The sequence below is a fragment of the Peromyscus leucopus genome, chromosome 14, assembly GCF_004664715.2.
Source record: "Peromyscus leucopus breed LL Stock chromosome 14, UCI_PerLeu_2.1, whole genome shotgun sequence".
Taxonomy (NCBI): domain Eukaryota; kingdom Metazoa; phylum Chordata; class Mammalia; order Rodentia; family Cricetidae; genus Peromyscus; species Peromyscus leucopus.
In genome coordinates this window covers 20,846,116-20,864,354 of record NC_051075.1, presented here as the reverse complement: position 1 = coordinate 20,864,354, position 18,239 = coordinate 20,846,116, and the positions used below count along the sequence as shown (strand labels likewise).

Below are 18,239 nucleotides of genomic sequence, written 5' to 3'. Positions count from 1 at the left end.
CGACAAGCAAAACAAACAAAAGCAAAAACAAAACCAAATTAAACAAAAAAATCCAGGACAAAAAACCCCAAACAAATAAACGAGCTACCAAGCTATGAAAAGACACAGAGGATCCCAATGAGTGTTAATGAAAGAAAGAGCCTTTCTGAAAGGGTTGTCTGTACAGTATGAGTCCAACTATCTGATATTTTGGAAAGGGCAAAGCCATAAACAGGAAGAGATCAGTGGCAACTCTCTGTACTTGGACCTGGCTGGCCGGGAACACCATCTGCAGAACCAAGGTAGTTCTAACTCAGGGTTCTGGACCTAAGAGGCATCATAAATTAATGGCATCATAAATACATCTCCATGTATGCTCCTGGAGGAGGCAGGTGCATTTTTCTCTTCTTCCTCTTCCTCCTCTACCCAACCCCCCTTCACCACCTGGGCCACAGGGGATAGCCAAGACAAGTCAGGACCTCACTCTGTAGCCAAGGATGATGACCTTGAACTCCAGCCCCTCCAGCCTCCAGGTCCCCAGTGTCCCAGTCCCAGGAGAACGCCACTACCCGCGGCGGCTACCCTTTAATTTTTCAATGAAATAAAAGTCTGATGGGAGTAACTTATGGAGGACTAGTGACCACAAGCCGCAGGAGAAAGAGTTGAAAGTCTTCTCGGGGCTCCGCGGGGGGCCGCCAGGAGGCACGTGTCCCATCTGCACCGGGGCGATAACGCCGAGCTGGGCTCCCCAGGCTCGCCGCCGCCGCCGGGAAGCGTTCTGGTGCGTTCGTCCTCGGGGTCTACGCGAGAAGGAGGAGGAGGAGGTGACCCGAGGACCGAGACGGCGGCCTCGGAGCTCACCGCGGGACTCCGGAGCAGCCGGCGCCGGGCGAGGCGGGCGGAGCGTGCGCGAACCAGCTGCCGGCGGCGCGCACGGACTGACAGCGCGGCGAGGCCGGCGCCCGGCGGCCGGAGGAGAGCCGTAGCCGCCCGCTCGCCCGCTCGCCCGCCCGCGGGAGCCCGGCGCCCCCGTCGTCGCCCCGCTCCTCTCCGCCGCCGGCCTCCGCAGCGCCCCAGGTGGCCGCGGGCAGGGCGGCCGGGACGCGTTCGCTCCGCCTCCGCCGGCGCGGCCTCCGCCAGCCTCCCCGCCCGGCGCCCGGTCGAGCCTCCTCCTGCCCCCCGCCCGGCTGGCGATGGACGCGGCCTCTCCCCGCTGCCGCCGGCAGCTGCGCGCGGGCCTGGCTGTGAACCGCAGGGCCTGAGGAGCCGCGCGCGCGCGCGCCGGGGGTGGTGGGGGGGTCGGGACCCCGCGCTGGCTGCCGCCGCTCGGGAGGACCTCTCGCTTCCTTGTCACCGGGTCCCCGCGGAGGAAGGGGAGGGACGAGCCGCGGCTTTTCCTGTGCCGCCTGCCTGGCTCGACCTGCGCGGCCCGCGGCTTCCTGGGAACTCGAAGGCCGCGGCCGGGCCTGGCTCTGCCCGCGGCCTGCTTTGGAGCGGGACCGGAGCTGCTTTGGGACGACGAGCCGGGGTAAGTGGGCCGCGGGGAGGGCAGGCGGCAGCGCTCGGCGCCGTCGGCGGGCTGGGCCTGCGCGAGGATCCGGGCGGCCGAGCCCAGCGGCGGGCGTGGAGCTGGATCCCGGCGCGGTGAGGTCGGCCGGCCGCCGCCGCCGCTCGGTCCCCGGCCCCTTTGTTCCCCTCCTCGGGCCCTCCGGGGCTTGGCTTGCTGGCCCCGGAGCTCCGGCCGCGCTCCCCTTGCCCTTGATCAGGCTCTGCTGCCCGGCGGGGACCGGGGACGTCCCGCTGGGCCTCCCGAGTTCCGGGAGCCCCCGCAGCCCGGCCGCTCGGCTGCTTCCCCTCGAGCGAGCACGCAGGCTTGGGCTGCTCCAGGACTTCGCCCTCCTCCCCCGGGCAGGTAGCTAACTCGGCCGGCCGGGCCGAGTGGCAGCGGCTCGACTCCGGCCTTGGGCAGGCCGAGCGTGGCGGGGCAGCCCCGCCGGGCGCCGCCGATGGGTGCTCACCGCGACCCGCCTCTCGGTTCCCACACCGGCAGGTGGATGGCGTGGGACCCAAGGCTGCATGGCCGTCCTTCGGTCAGGCGCTTTTGGAATGACTCGCCGTACCTAGACTACTTCTCGATTTTTTTTTTTTTTAAATTAAAAACTAACTGCCCCATCTTGTGGGAACCGAGAGTGACCCATTCTCCCCCCCCCCTTGGTAACCTGTTAAGTTGCATTTATTTTATAAGCATTAAAAAAAAAGTTTTAAGAACACTTGCCAAGGCTGCCAGAAGTTCTAACCAGTACTCCCTCCCCCCACCCCAGGTAGATTTCATAGTTAGTTACTGTTTGTAATTTGGACATATTTTCGAGTAAGTTTGAGAATTCAGTATTTGTGCGACAGGAGACATTCACTTTTGAAGGGGAATGTGTAGTTTCCTTAAAAGTGCTGGATCTGACCCGTATCTGAAGCCCAGTTTTTTTGTTTTTTGTTTTGTTTGTTTATTTGCAGGGAGACGTTCTCTGGCAAAAGAACTTTTTTGTAGGTGTTCTTTGCTTTTTGGCACCGACATTGGTGATAACAGTAGTGAGATCCAAAGCTTGTTTCACTGTTTGAGAAAGACAGCTCTGGTTTCTAGTTAACTAGCAACCTCATCAGCATATACTCTTGTGTTAAAACTGTTTTGTGTTTAGTGTACCTGAACAGTAAGCCCAGGGAAGTAGAGGAACGTTGAAAACTGCTGCTACCTATAGCATACTTTTTGAGGTAATACAGGAGTTTTGAAGTTTGGAAAGTTTTTTTTTAAAATCATGTGTATTTATTTATTCTTGTATGTGTGTGGGTATGTGCATGCCATGGTGCACATAGGGAAATCAGAGAACGACTGTGTATGTGTGTGTGTGTGTGTGTGTGTGTGTGTGTACGTACTAGTTTGAGGACCTTACAAAAACTTGGTTCTAGCAGATGTACAAGAAAAAAGTTTAAACACAGGCTGATCAGTTCTGAGCATTTGAAAACCCTTTTTCCTTTTTTAATTTAGGCAGAGAGGCATTTTAAAGACCATGGCGGACGTGGATCCCGATACGTTGCTGGAATGGCTGCAGATGGGACAGGGAGATGAAAGGGACATGCAGCTGATAGCCCTGGAACAGCTCTGCATGCTGCTTTTGATGTCTGACAATGTGGATCGCTGTTTTGAAACGTAAGTGCGTTCCTCCATCATCTTCCTCTGGGGTCGCTGTAGTGACATCTGTATCCAGCCATTTGCTGACGTCGGTTTATGTGAAAACTTCACGAGTGAACTTCAAAACATCTGTAGCTGTCTTTGCTAAGAAATAAAAGGTGGCGGGAAATGGAACCCTGGTCATGATAATTGTGATTATGTAAATACATATTTGTCGAATGAATGTGAATTAGGAATACTAATATTAACCCAGAGCTTGGTTGAGTCAGTTATGAAACATCTCGTAAATTGAGGAGACTATAAATGTTTATCTTCTTTAAAGCTGTTTCTGTACCATGTGACTGACTGGGTGGGAGAATAAGATGTGAACTGCCTGTTTGGATTTCATATGTCTTTGTGCTTTTGTTAAAATAACTTTCTGGTTTATAAGTTTCATTTTGAGACGTTTCCTTGGTCTCAGAGTGTGTGTGTGTGTGTGTGTGTGTGTAAATCAGAGGACAACTTTGGAACTGATTTCTAGTTTCAGCATCTGGGTTCCAGGATTAAACTGATGGCTGAGCCATCTCATCACCCCAAATTTGGAGAGTTTTAAACAGTTCTATTCAGAGATGATAATACAGTTTGTATAAAAATATGAAATATGAAAGAAACTCACTACTCGATAGGCCACTAAAGTCATGTTTTTCCTCTTTTCCTCTTGTGTGAGTCTAGTTCAGTAAAAGAATATCTTCCTGAGTTCATTTATGTTTATAGTTCTGAATTCCAATAAGTCATTAAAAACTTTTTATATGTGCTTTAATGCTATTTAAAGGTAATTAGAAAATGTCTGAGATATTGGCCTAAAGCTTGGTGTAATTAATGCCTTTGAGGTGGAAACAGACTATATTACTTGCGAAATCTAAATTATCTTTTCAACTTGTTTTTTTCTCTTTTGATTTTTAAGTAATAGTTTGGATTTTTGTTAAAACAGTATTATTTTAGCTGGCTCTGGTGGCTCATACTTTAACCCTAGCACTCGGGAGATGGAGGTAGAAAGAGCAGGAATTAAAGGTCATTCTTGGCTACATAGTGTAGCAAACTTTGTTGGACTGTCTTTTGTGGGACTGCTAGCTCCCCAATAATGGTGTTGAGACTTAATATTAATTATAAAAGCTTGGCCTTAGGTTAGGCTCTTTCCCAACTAGCTCATAACTTAATTAACCAATATTTTTTAATCTGTGTTCTGCCATGTGGCTCGGTTACTTCTTAGTATGGTGCCATCCTACTTGCTCTAAGTCCGCTGGTGAAATCCATCTGCCTAGATTCCTCGTCCAGTTTTTCTCTCTCCCCAGAAGTTCTGTCTATTCTCTCCTGCCTAGCTATTGGCCATTTAGCTCTTTATTAAACCAATTAGAAGGCGCCTTAGGCAGAGATACATCTTTACAGTGTAAACAAAAATTAAAAAAAAAAAAAAACAACATAGTCTAGTCCAAGCCAGCCTGAGCTACATAATACCCTGTCTGGGGGGGGGGGGGAGAGAAAATCCAGGTGAGGGTCCTCAGGGAGAGGCTCAGGGGTAAGGGCACCTGCCCTAAGGCTGAGGACGTGAGTTGACTGCCCAGAACCTGTGTTGCAGGAGAGAAGCAGTGCTGGGGAATTGTCCTCTAACGTGTGTGTGAATACAGGGTTCTTGAAGTCCTTATGAACGCGTCCACAGCCACATCCTAGGGGTTGGTTCAACTCCTGTTCATCAGTAGATTTTTTTTTTTTTTTTTTTTGAGACAGAGTTTCTCTGTGTAACTCTGGCTGTCCTGGAGCTCACTCTGTAGTCCAGGCTGGCCTTGAACTCTCAGAGATCCCTCTGCCTCTGCCTCCCAAGTGCTGGGATTAAAGGAGCATGCTGCACCACCACCACTACTACCACCACCACCAGGAAGTCAGTAGATTCTTAAAACAATAATTTAATTTCTCCATGAATAACCTGTTTTAACAGGATTTATAGAAACATGAGGTAGAGTCTTATATTCATATATTTGATTAGAGTCACCCCTAGATTGAGAGTTAGTTTTTTGTTTGAAAGATTTAATTATATGGGTGCTGGGACTGAGCTTGGTTCCTCTGTCGCAGCTTCAAGTGCTGCTCTTAACTGCTGAGCCATCCTTCGGCCCACTGTTTGCATTTTAAAGTCGTTTGCAGGTCATCACGCGCGCCCCCCCCCCCCCAGGCTGTAGCTTGATGGTAGAGTTTATCTGTGTGGGGTTAGGTCCTTAGCACTGCTGGGGGAAAAAAGTCACACTTGCCAGTTGACTGTTACTTGATATTTTCTGTTTAGTGTACACACACACACACACACACACACACACACACACACACACACACACGGTTTTGTTTTTTTTTTTTTTTTTAGTTTTTTTTTTTGAAAGAAATATTGAGGTTTCCTTTTTTTAAAACATTGTGATGTATTATTGCACCTGCTTGTGCACACATGACCATAACGTGGAGGTCAGAGGACAGCTTTGGAAAGTTGGTTCTCGGTATCCACCACTGACCTGAGTTCAATACCTGGGATCTGCATGCCTTCAGAGAAGAGAAACATTTATAGTCTCGATTTATGAGATGCTTCAAAAGTGGCTCCTGCTCCTTCTGCCCCCACCTCCCAAGTTTTGGCATTTAAGTATGAGCCCCCATAGCCAGCTAAAATAATACTGTTTTAGCAAAAATCCAAGCTGTTATTTAAAAATCAGAAGAGAGAAGCATTGAAAAGGCGGTATAGAGTTAGCAAGTAATATAGTCTGTCCCAGGGACTGGACTGTTCGTCATGGTTGGTGGCAGGTGCCTCTGTCTGCTGAGTGGTCGCACTGGCCCAAGTCGAGGGATTTATAACAGCATTTAAAGAAACTGTTACTATGTTAAAACAATTTAGAGGATAGTTCCAAGAAATTCCATTTATTTATGGACTTGTGTGTACATGCATGTAGAAGTTGATTTTTTTTTTTTTTTTTTTTTTTTTTTTGGTTTTTTGAGACAGGGTTTCTCTGTGTAGCTTTGCGCCTTTACTGGAACTCACTTGGTAGCCCAGGCTGGCCTCGAACTCACAGAGATCCGCCTGCCTCTGCCTCCCGAGTGCTGGGATTAAAGGCGATCGCCGCCGCCGCCGCCGCCGCCGCCGCCGCCACCACCACCCGGCTTCCCCTTCTCTTTTATGTCATGAAAATTTCTAAGATTTACTTGCTGTAGGATGTTGTGATGTGTGTGTGTGTGTGAGTGAGTGCTTGCCTGTGTGCTATGGCGCCTGTGGCCGTCAAGACAGGACAGCTGACAGGGACCATTCTGTTCCTTCGCTCTCTTTCTGGGGTTGAATGTAAGTAATTTAGCAAGCGTGTTCCCCAGCTGAGACCACTTGCTGGCCCTGTTCCCCTCTCAGTCCTGGTTTGCTCTCCTCGTTCTGCAGCCATACACTCTTCTTCACAAGGAATGACATTGTGACTTTTGGTTATGGTATTCTGGCCGTAGGCTCAAGGTCTTTTTTTAAAAGATTTACTTCTGTTGTATGTGTATTGAGGGTTTTGCCTGCACATATGCACACGTGGTTTGAAGTGGGTGTCAGATCCCCTGCTACTGGAGTTACGGATGGGTGGGAGGCACCATGTGGGTGCTGGGAACCAAACCCGGGTCCTCGGCAAGAGCAGCAAGTGCTCCAGCCACCGAGCCATTTCTTCAGCCCCTCCGTTCAGATTCTTAGTCTGTTGTCTGCTTAGCTTCTGAGAGGCTTATTCTGGTCCTCTGTAAAGGAACGATTTGATTTCAGGTGGGGATTAGTGGAGAGAGTATGTGTGGAAAAAGTGTTTCTCGGGAAGTGATGTAATACCTAATTTGAATTATATTTTGGTCCTTTATGTCTTGAAACAGTGATTAATTTGGGAGTCTTTCTTGTTTCTAGACAGGTTCTCATGTAACCTGGGCTGGGCTGAAATTTGTTAGCTAGCCAAGAAGGGCTTCGATTCTCCTGCCTCCACCTCTCCTCAAGTATGTGCCACCATACCCGGCTTTGGGTTTTTGTTTGTTTGTTTGTTTTTGAGACAGGCTTCTCTCTATAGCTCAGTCTGGCCTAGAACTCACCTGGTAACACAAGCTGGCTTCCAGCTGAAGGTAGTCCTCCTGAGTGCTGGGATTCCAGTTGGGCCCCACCACATCTGACTTTCCTTCTGCCTCAGCTGCCTCAGCGCTAGAATTTCAGACATGGCTCCCTCCATCCAGCTTTTGAAGTCTTTGAAAGTCAGCAGATAGGGCAGATGAAAAGATGTGCACACTTGTTTTTGTCCTTGCTCTTTTGAGACAGGGTTTCTGTGTAACAGCCCAGTCTGACCTCAGACTCACAGAGAGCCCGCTGCCTTTACCTCCCAAGTGCTGGGCGTAAAGGTGTGTGCCACCACCGCCCAGCCAGATGTGCATAATTTTAATATGCCATAGAAAATCAGAAAGTCTAAGCTGTGTTAGATAAATCCAAACATGCCCACATATTTATTTACTACATTTTGTCTGATTCTGTCTAGTTAGGAAAGGACATAGTGCATGGAGAACCATGCTTTGGAAATGGGCTGGGGCTGAGTTCAGAAACCTGCCTTCATTGCAGAGCAGTCCTGTGATGGACTTTCTCGGATTCCTAATCCTTGTTGGGTTTTTATGAAAATCAAGTGAGATTAATACATTTGAAATGCTAATGTGGTGCTTTTGCATACTAGTTGACCGATTTTCCCCCTGGGGTTGTTCTGAATCTCCAGGGTTTTGCTTGGCAGTCCTTTTGGAGTTAAGGAATATGCTTTTGGTGATGCCGCACTGCTGCTTCTCTTTTTCATCTGTTCAGAGAGCTCCGTTTTCCTTAAGTTGTGAAAGTGAGATTCCTACTCATCTTCCCTTCACTGTTTGATGTACGGCAGACATTTTTCTATAGGCTAATACATAATCTAAAAAGATTTTAGCCTCCCCTCCTGAAAGTATGGGTAGCATTTCCTTTCATCAGCCTGATAAGGTACAAATTCTTATCCTAATAGTGAAATGTTTCTCTAAAGCTTGCCCAGTGATTGGGCAAAACCAAAACTTATTATACCAGAGTCATCCTAGGGTCCCCCCTGCTAGGTAGCCTCCCTGGAGCTGTGGGTTGTAGTCTGGTTAACCTTTGCTTTATGTCTAGTATCCACTTATGAGTGAGTACATACCATGTTTGTCTTTCTGAGTCTGGGTTACCTCACTCAGGATGATATTTTCTAGATCCATCCATTTGCCTGCAAACCTCATGATGTCATTGTTTTTCTTGCTGCACTGCTTCTTAAGGTCTGAACTTCTTGAGGCAGTGTTTCTGAAGGTAAAGTAAATTGAAGGCTAGTTTTTGCTTCTATTTGAATTATCATTAGCCTCTCAAATGTAATAGGATTCATTAGATAATTCATGGTCTTAGAGAAATGGTTTTGTTGGGTTTTCTGGCCCATGTCTATAATTGCAATGCTTAGGCTGAGGCAGGAGGATTATCATGAGCTTGAGCTTAGCCTAGGGTGTAGAGTGAAACCCTGTCTCAAAAGACAAACAGAAAAGGAGTGACTCGATTGAGGAACATTCAGATTATAGGATGCCTGGGGAGTTGGTCAAGAAGCGGTGGCATCCAGGTGTGCAGAGGATTCGGGGGCACTTGGCTGATGGAGTAGGCACTGGATTGCTGAGTCTTTGGTGTATCATGAGCAAGGCCTTGGAGTTTTTGACAGGGTCATGGGGGGGGGGAGGGCGTTGGAGTGCTGTAAATGAGTGGTCTGGTGGTCTTTTTTCTTCTTATGGTTCTGGGGATCAAGTTCACCTACCCAGCCCTTAAATTTGTCTTTTAAAACTATTACTTAGATCAGGTATGGTAGAACATATCTGTGAGTTAGCACTCTAGAGATCAGGCAAGACCTTGTCTCAAAGAACAAGTCACAGGCGGGTGGGGTGGCAACTCCATGCTCACACACTTGCACACACCAGGCCTAGTGTCAGCCTCCAGCACCGTAGAGTGGTTCAGCTGCTGAAGGCTGGAGACCTTAGATGGATCCTGGTACCCCCTGGAAGAAGAGACCTGACTCCTGCAGTGTGTCCTTTGACTTCCATGTATACACCACAGCATACGTATAGCCACATCCAGGTAAATAAATACAGTTCAGTGAACCCAGACCCACACTGCAGCAGAAGTGCAGAAGCAAGCACACCGAGTCCTCTCCATTAAGACAGGCTTCCGAGGTTATTAAAGTGCCAGTTACCACCTCACCGCCGCTCTTCTCCCAAATGCTCCATTCGGTCATTTTTATTTTAACTTCGCACATAAGAAGCTGAGTATTTTCAGTTTTATTCATTTAATGAAGCAAAGTTGGGGATACTTTTTCTAATTTTGAAAAAAACGATGTATTGATTTTAATTTTATGTGCATTGGTGTTTTGCATGCATGTCTGTGTGAGAGTGTCAGCTTCCTTGAGCTGGGGCTGCAGACAGATGTGAGCTGCTGTGAGAGTGTCAGCTTCCTTGAGCTGGGGCTGCAGACAGATGTGAGCTGCTGTGAGAGTGTCAGCTTCCTTGAGCTGGGGCTGCAGACAGATGTGAGCTGCTGTGAGAGTGTCAGCTTCCTTGAGTTGGGGCTGCAGACAGATGTGAGCTGCTGCCACGAGTGCTGGTGGTGTCCCTGGTTCTCTGGAGAGCAGACAGTGTTTATACTGCTCAGCCGTCTCTCCACCCCCACTTTCTTAGACTTTTATTACGTTTTATTTATTGTATGTGTGTGGGGAAGTGTGCCACAGCCTGCTGGTGGAGGTCAGAGGGCAGTTTTCAGGAAATGTTCTCTCCTTCTACCATGGAGGTCATATTTGGCCTTAGAAGCCTTTTTTATCTGGAGACAGTTTCTCTGTGTAGCCCTGCCTGGCCTGGAACTCACTGTATAGACCAGGCTAGCCTCAAACTCAGATCCACCTGCCTCTGTTTACTGAGTGCTGAGATTAAAAGGTGTGTACTACCATACCTTGTCTAAATACTTTTTTTTTTTTTGGTTTTTCGAGACAGGGTTTCTCTGTGTAGCTTTGCGCCTTTCCTGGAACTCACTTGGTAGCCCAGGCTGGCCTCGAACTCACAGAGATCCGCCTGGCTCTGCCTCCCAAGTGCTGGGATTAAAGGCGTGCGCCACCACTGTCCGGCGTCTAAATACTTTTTTAATACAAATTTTTAAGGATGAGGGTTAGCATAAAGAATGCATTTTGTGAAGATTCACCTGAGAGCTTAGGTATAGACTTCTCAAAGAGTTATAATGTGTTAAGAGACCTTTGTGGGTGTTGTGGGTACTTATGGAGGCCATCAGGAGCCATCTTTTTAATTTAAATTTTATTATGTACTTTTTTATCATTATTACATGTATGTATATGGGGGGGCAGTACATTTGCTTGCCACAGCATGAATGTACCAGTCAGAGGACAGTTTTATGGAGTTGGTTTTGTCCTAGTTTTTATATGGGTTCTGAGAATCACACTCAGGTCATCAGGCTTGGGAGGCAAGCACCTTTACCACATGAGCCCTCTTGGTAGCCCAGTTCATTTTTTTTTGAGACAAGGTCTCCCAATGGAACATGAACCTTGCCAGTTAGACTAGGCTGTCTAACCTTAAGCTGCCCACACATGTCTCTACCTCTCCAGTCCTGGAAACATAAGCCCATGACTATATAAACAAGTATGCCCAGCTTTTTGTTGTTGTTTTAATTGTATTGTGTGTCTGTCTGTCAGTCTGTGTCTGTGATGCAAATGTACCACATGTAAGAACAGCTTTCTGGAGTTGGTTCTTTCCTACCACATGGGACTCAGGAATCAAACTCCAGATCCTCAGGCCATTTTAAAAATTATTGTCAGTTATGTGCACATGAGTGTAGGTGCTCTGAGGCCAGACATGTTAGCTCTCCTAGAGCTAGGGTTATAAACAGTTGTGAGCCTTCTGATGTGAGTGCTGGGAACCAAGCCCTGGCCCTCTCCAAGAGGGGCAAGTGCTCTTACCTTTGAGTCACCTCTCCAGCCCTTACAAGCCATCTTAGCAGATTCATGGATGTGCTGGGAAAGAGTAAGTACAACCTGCACAAGTGTGCGAAGCCCGTGCTGGAGAGCTGCCAGGGGTTATTGTAGAATAAACTGTGAGTACATTTTAAATTTCCAGGTTCATTTTGAGTATAGTAAACAGTAGAGGGCCTGAACAGCACATGCGACAGTTCTTCAGGACTCATAAGTTTAAATCCTAACACATTCCCGTGACTGTCATCTTGACGCAAGGTGTAGAGCTCAGCGGCAGACCTGACACGTTCAAGGCCGTGCAGTCAGTGTCTGGTCTCGAGTTACATCTCATGATCGCACCAACTGTGGGGATTGCTACTCTACTTACTCATTATGTTTTCTGTTTATGCGGTTTTTGAGACAGGGTCTCATGTAGCCCACACTGGTCTCAAACTGGACCTTAAAGTCTCAGCCCCTCTGCTTCTGCCTCCCAAATGCTGGGATCCCAAGTGTATCCGTTTCTGCAGTGCTGGGGATCCAGCCCAGGCTTTGTGAATGCCAGGCAAGCTCTCTGCCCCGCCTGGGAGAAACGCCGTGTGTGCATGGATGGGCGGACGGATGTATAGATGTGTGTAACTTAGGGCCATACTGTTGCACGAATCCTGATTGGTCTTATTAAAAACCTGGAGTCCGATATCAGGGTAAAGCTCAAAGATTAGAGAAGCAGAGCAGCAGCCATAGCCACCACCTCTTACTTCATCAACTCCTCAGCTTGAAAGAGCGCGAGTTCGTCTCCTTCCACCTTATGTTCCTCTCTCTGCCCAGGCATATCACTTCCTGTCTCAACCTTCCTGCTGCTGGGATCAGAGGTCTGTGATCCCAAGTGCTGGAATTACAGGTGTGTGCCACACTGCCTCACTCTTCTTCTCTTTTAGACTGAGTCAGTCTCATGTAGCCCAGCATGGCCTTGAACTCACAGAAATCCAGATGGATTTCTGCCTCCCAGTGCTAGGATTAAAGGTGTGTGCCATCACTGCCTGATCTCTGTGGCTGGCTCTGTCCTCTGATCTTCAGGCAAGTTTTATTTCTTAGATTACAAACAATGTATCACCACACCAAACTTATTAGCGTGACTCTTTCTTCAACATCCACCACTAAGATATTTCAGATGTCATCATGAACAAATCCAGCTCCAGTTTTGGCCAGGGAATGGTGGTATACTCCTGTAATCTCAGTATTTAGGAGGCCAAGATAGGATAATTGCCACAAATTTGAGGCCAGCCTGGGCTAAGCCCCTGTCACAAACAAACAAGGCTTCTTCCATTATTGTCCTGTGGCTGGTGCCGTCAGCCACGGCTTCCTGTCTCTGAACCCTGTCTTTCAGCAAATCCAGACTATTCTGTCTTTTAAAATTCTCCCCAAACTATTATTTTCTTTTGCCTATTTTTGGGATGTCTATGGAAGGAAGAAGTAAGACAGGGTCTCACTGTGTAGCCCTGTCTGTCCTGGAACTTGCTATGTGGCCAAGGATGCTGAAGTCTGATCTTGCAGAGTGCTGGGATTCAGGTGTGCATCACCATGCTTGGCTCATGGAGTGCTGGAGACTGGACTCAGGGCTTCAGACACTCCAGGCAAGAAACCTACTAACTGGCTAGGTTCTGGCTTCCTCAGCCCTTTTTAAAAAGTTCGTGTTTTGAGGCAGAGCTGATTGGTTAGGCTGACATTGAATTTACTCCAGCCTAGACAGGCCTTGAACTTGGGGATCCTGCTTTAGCCTCCCAGATAGCTGGAACCATCAGACCTGCTTGATCTCTTATACTGAGTAGATGACTCATCTGTATTTAATTGTATAAAATCTTCCCTTGGTCATGTGGAAAATACTTTCCATTGGATTGTACAGATATTTTAAATGTTGACATATTTCATTTTAACAGTATAAAAACTCAAATTTGTTACTATGACTACTAATTATATCAAAAAAAGTCTTTATTGGGATGCTGTCAGCTTTTTGTGGCAGTTATGTTCTTCAAAATTGTAATTTTTGCTTGAAAGCTTGACTGTTTTTATAATTGGTAACAAGCCCCATTAATTGTTTTACCTTCATTAAAAGGCCTGCTTTATTAAATTTTTAAGGAGATGTTTACCAGATATCTTTATCACATTTCTTTTTCTTTCTCTCTCTCTCTCTCTCTCTCTCTCTTTCTTTCTTTTTTTTTTTGAGACAGGCTTTCTCTGTGTAGTTTTGATACCTGTCCTGTCTGGATCTTGCTCTGTAGCCCAGGCTGGTCTCAAACTCGCAGAGATCCTCCTGGCTCTGCCTCCCTAGTGCTGGGATTAAAGGCGTGCACAGCCGCCACCACCGCCCGGCTATTTGTTTATTTCTGTGTGTGTGTCTATTTTGCGCGTGCACCAGCTTGGTAGCCATAGCATGTCTTGTGGAGTCCAGAGTTTAACTTTGGGGTGTCCGTTACACGAGTCCTTTGGAATTGAACTCAGGTTATCAGGCTTGGTGGCAAGTTCCTTTGCTTGCCGAGTGACCTCCCCACCGTTTGCTAGCTATCTAAGCCTGGATAATCAGTTTGATGTTCTTTGAATAAAAATGTTACTGCCAGAAAACAGCCGCTGGTTCAGCTCTCTGACAGCTGAGCAGGTGTGGTCACTGACAAGCTCTTATTCTTTGGTTATGGAGAAGTGCTTTTGCTTTCTTCTCATTTTCTTTGTAGAATATTGAAGAGAGTTATATCTGAAGGGTTCAGATTTAGTATGTAATAATTTTGTTGCTCCAGCAAAGTTGTTCTTTGGTGAAATTGGCCTTTATTTTCATGTTAGTTCCTGGCAGTGAAGAATGCAGTTACTAGTATTAATTGTAGTTATGAGTATTAATTATAGCAACTAGTATTAGCTAGTATTAAATGTAGCTACTGCCCTCATCTCGATAAAGCACCAGCAATTTTTTTGTTAGTTTGTTTTGGAGACAAGTTCTCACTGTGTAGCCCTGGCTAGCTTGGAACTCACAGTGATGCCCCTGCCTCTGTCTCCCAAGTGCTGGGGTTAAAGACAGGGTCACCAGCTCCAGCAGTTTTAGCCTGCCTTTTTTTTCCATATCATTCGTGCACTTGTGACCATGGGAAGCAGTGCATCAGGAAGAGAAAGGGCGATCTCACTGAATACCAGTGAGGTCAAGTTGAAGGACAGCTGAAAGGTCCTTTGAACTTTAGTGTCCTTCTCAAGTGGCCTGGCAGCGAGGGCAGACTTGAAGGGACTGGGGAGTGAGTGGGACATGGCGATGTGGAGACCCAGCTTACGGAAACCTTTTTTGAGAAGTGAGGGAAAAGGAGCTAGGTCAGAGGATAACTAATCCATAGTGTGACATGGCTTTTGTTTAGGTCAGCGTGGCTTTTTTTCACACTAGGGAAAATCCTAGGGATTAGACATGGGCCTTGTTGTCTTAGGTAAGAGCTGTACACTGAGCTCCAGCTCCAGCTCCAGCCCTGAGCCTTAAACTTTTAATGTGCGCAGTGAGAATCACATGGGGCTCTTGTTAAACAAATTCTCTGATTGAGTTGGTCAGTATTCCTTTTTTAAAATTAATTTTATTTTGTGTGTTTGAGTGTTTTGCCTCCATGTACATCTGTGCACCATGTGTGTGCCTGGTGTTCTCAGAGGCCAGAGGAGAGCATCAGATCCCCTGGAACTGGATTTACAGACAGGAGCCGCCATGTGGGTGTTGGGTCAAAGCAACAAGTGCTTTCAGCCCCTGAAGCATCTCTCCAGCTCTGGTCTGTATTCCTAAGATGCTTCTAGGAAATGCAGCAAGTTTGTCAGAAAATTCCACAGACCCGTAATCCCAGCGTTTGAGAGGCTGAGGCGAGAGGGTCACTTAAGAATTTGAGGCCAGCCAGGGCTATGCAGCAAGTCTGGCTCAAAAAAAAATAAATAAAAAATAAAAACAAACCACCACCAACAGAAAACTTTCTTGGGTGGCAAGCCTCTGATATGTTATACTGATCAGAAGATTGTAGGAAAAGGTAAGCAGACTAGGTTCAGTGTAGGAAGTTGAACAGATTTAGTCTGACAGTCTGAGGACCTGCGTTTTCTTTTGAGGTACAAGGTTAAAAGGATGATCTATCTAGGATTAGTGGGGGGAAATGAATATATTCATATGGTGACTAGTGGCGTCCTGACAGGTAAGCTTTCTCTAAGTTATCTATAACCACAGTTATGGACTTAAACATGCTATCACTAGCCTTTTAGTTTTTTGTTTTTAAGTTAATAGGTTGGTTTGAAGACTATTACAGTCTCAGACATGTGCATGACTGCTGTGTAATAAGTTTACTGTGAATTCTTCACTGGGCTCTTACCTCATTCGCCCTCAGCCCGTCCCAGGGCGCAGAAATAGTTAAACAAACACAAATGCTGACTGACTTGAGGAAATTCTTTCTGCCGAATATGTTTTCCACATGCAGACTGTTTCCTGAGTCTTGAGGATTGTGAGCGCACTGGAGAAGGAGATTTGGGCTGATCTTTGTGGCAGAACAGTGCTAACATCAGTATGCACTGTACTCCTGCACCCACAGATGGGCCCTTTTCCTGTTGATCCCCCTTTGCTTCTCCCCACATCCCCCAGTAGGTCAACTTACCTTTCTGTGATAGCAAGTAATCATTAGTAAGACAAGTGCATATAATGCACAAACGTTAGACAGGCAGCAGATGTGTGCTACTGTATTTTAATGTTCACGACCATCCTCAACAATACAGCTTGTTGAGGCCAGCCTGAGATACACTGTGGCCCTGTCTCAAAATATCCCCACTAAAGGATATTATTATAGTTAAGAAACCAACTTTATTTTTTTAGTTGAAAATTTTAAAGTTTTTTGCATTTATATAATTTTATCTTATTATTTATTTATTTTTCTTTGAGACACGGTTTCTCTATAGTTTTGGTGCCTGTCCTGGATCTCGCTCTGTAGACCAGGCTGACCTCGAACTCACAGAAATCCGCCTGGCTCTGCCTCCCGAGTGCTGGGATTAAAGGCATGTGCCGCCACCACTGCCCGACGCTATAGTTTTATTTTTAATGTTTTCATTCATACATAATAATGGATTTATTTCATTGACATTTTTATACATGATATACTGTATTTCAATCATAGGTTCACTTATTTATTCTGAAGTAGGGTCTTATTATAATATAGCTTTGGCAGCTTAGAGCTTGCTCTGTAGACCTGGCTGGCCTTGAACTCAGAGATCGGCCTTCCTTTTCCTTCGAGCTTTGCTTTTAAAGGTGTGTATCACTAGGCCTGGATCAATCATAGCATTTAAGTTATTTTAGGTTTAGTAAGGAAAACTGAGAAAGAACTCCAGAGAGTGGGAGAACCCCGGGGAGGAAATACGCTTCTGCTGCTGCTTTTGGGCTTTTTGCTTGAGCTCTCTCTCTAGCCCCTCTCCCTGGTTCTCCTCCCTCCCTCCCTCCATCTCTTCCTCCCTGCCTCTCTCCCTCTTACTCCCCTCTCTTTCCCTTCCTCCTTCCCTCCTTCTTAATCCCCTCCCTCCCTCTCTCTATCTCTTTCTCCCTCTCCCCCCCTTCTTTCTTTCATAAAGGAAGTAGCCCATAGACGGCTAAAAATATCCCCAAAGAAATGAGGTACAGAGTCCCCTTCATAGTAGTTTCAAAAGGAGAAACAAAAACGTAGTAATACACCAATGAGGTAGCAGACGTCTGTATTGGAAACTTGAAGATCCTGAAGAAGTGTTTTGAGACTCTAAAAGATGGGAAGCACCGCCGTGCTTGTGGACTGACAGAGTTCTAGTGTGAAAAAGGCTGTATCACTGGAAATGATCTACAGATGCAATCAAAATTCCAAAGACATTCTTCATATAGTAGAAAAACATGATCACAAAATTCATATGGAATTACAAAAGACTCTTTTGGTTTTTTTTCTGAGGCAGGGTTTCTCTGTGTAGTTTTGGTGCCTTTCTTGGAACTCACTCCGTAGACCAGGCTGGCCTCGAACTCACAAAGATCCGCCTGCCTCTGCCTCCCAAGTGCTGGGATTAAAGGCGTGCGCCACCATCGCCCGGCTACAAAAGACTCTTAAGAGCTAGTGTATTCCTAAGCAGAACAAGCAAGGCTGGAGATCCATAGTACCTGAGCTTAAATCGTACTCCAGAGCCATAATGGCAGCATGGTCTTGGTACAAAAACAGTCATGTAGGCTATAGAATATAGAGCGCACACTCCAGTGTAAAGGGATTTACTAGACGGACTGCCATGGTGCAGTCTGGGAAGTACAGCAGCGGTGGTCTTCACACCAGAGACAGAGAGACTGAGAACCTGCCCAGCAGCGGCCTAGTTGTCTCAGCAGTCCCAGTCTGGGCCTGAAGCCCTGTCAGAGTCCTGTGAACCCCTCGGTCTTCAGTTAATAGTGGAAGGCCAAAGTTATATTTATTTTATGTGTATGAGTGTTTTGCCTTCATGTATGTACATCACATGCATGCCTGGTATTTGCAGAGGTCAGCAGAGGGCATCAAATTCTTGAACTGGTGTTAGCAGTGGTTGTGAGCCCCCGTGTGGGTGCTAGGGGCTGAGTCTAGTTCTCTGCCAGGACAAGTGCTCTGAGCTGCTGTGCCCTCTCTCCAGCCCCGTAGAATAGGAGTCTTGCTGATATCTTACTCATTCTGGTTTGTGTTTCTTTCTAAAATTACTTTATTTTAGGTATATGGGTGTTTTTCCTGCACGCATGTCTGTGCACCATATGCATGTATAAGGTCTATAGAGTCCAGCAGAGAAGAGGACATTTGAACTGGAGTTACAGATGATTGTGAGCTGCTGTGTAGGTGCTGGGAATTGAACCCAGGTCCTCTGTAAGAGCAGCTAGTGCTATTAACTACTGAGTTATCTCTCCAGCCCCCTGATTCTGTTTTTAATAAGAGTATCTTAGCCAGATGGTGGTGGCACACACCCTTAATCCCACCACTTGGGAGGCAGAAGCATGTGGATCTCTGTGAGTTCCAGGCCAGTCTGATCTACAGAGTGAGTTCCAGGACAGCCAAGGCTACACAAAG

General features: G+C 46.7%; 1 protein-coding gene across 1 annotated transcript in view; it reads left to right on the top strand.

Moving 5' to 3' along the window:
* The first annotated feature begins 1,026 nt into the window (after positions 1-1,026).
* Hectd1 (HECT domain E3 ubiquitin protein ligase 1) overlaps positions 1,027-18,239 on the top strand; it is an 86,684-nt gene continuing 69,471 nt past the window's right edge. Inside the window, 2 exon segments of the mRNA XM_028869679.2 lie at positions 1,027-1,507; positions 3,017-3,178. Coding sequence (XP_028725512.1) covers positions 3,039-3,178 — 140 coding nt within the window. The 5' untranslated portion in view covers positions 1,027-1,507; positions 3,017-3,038.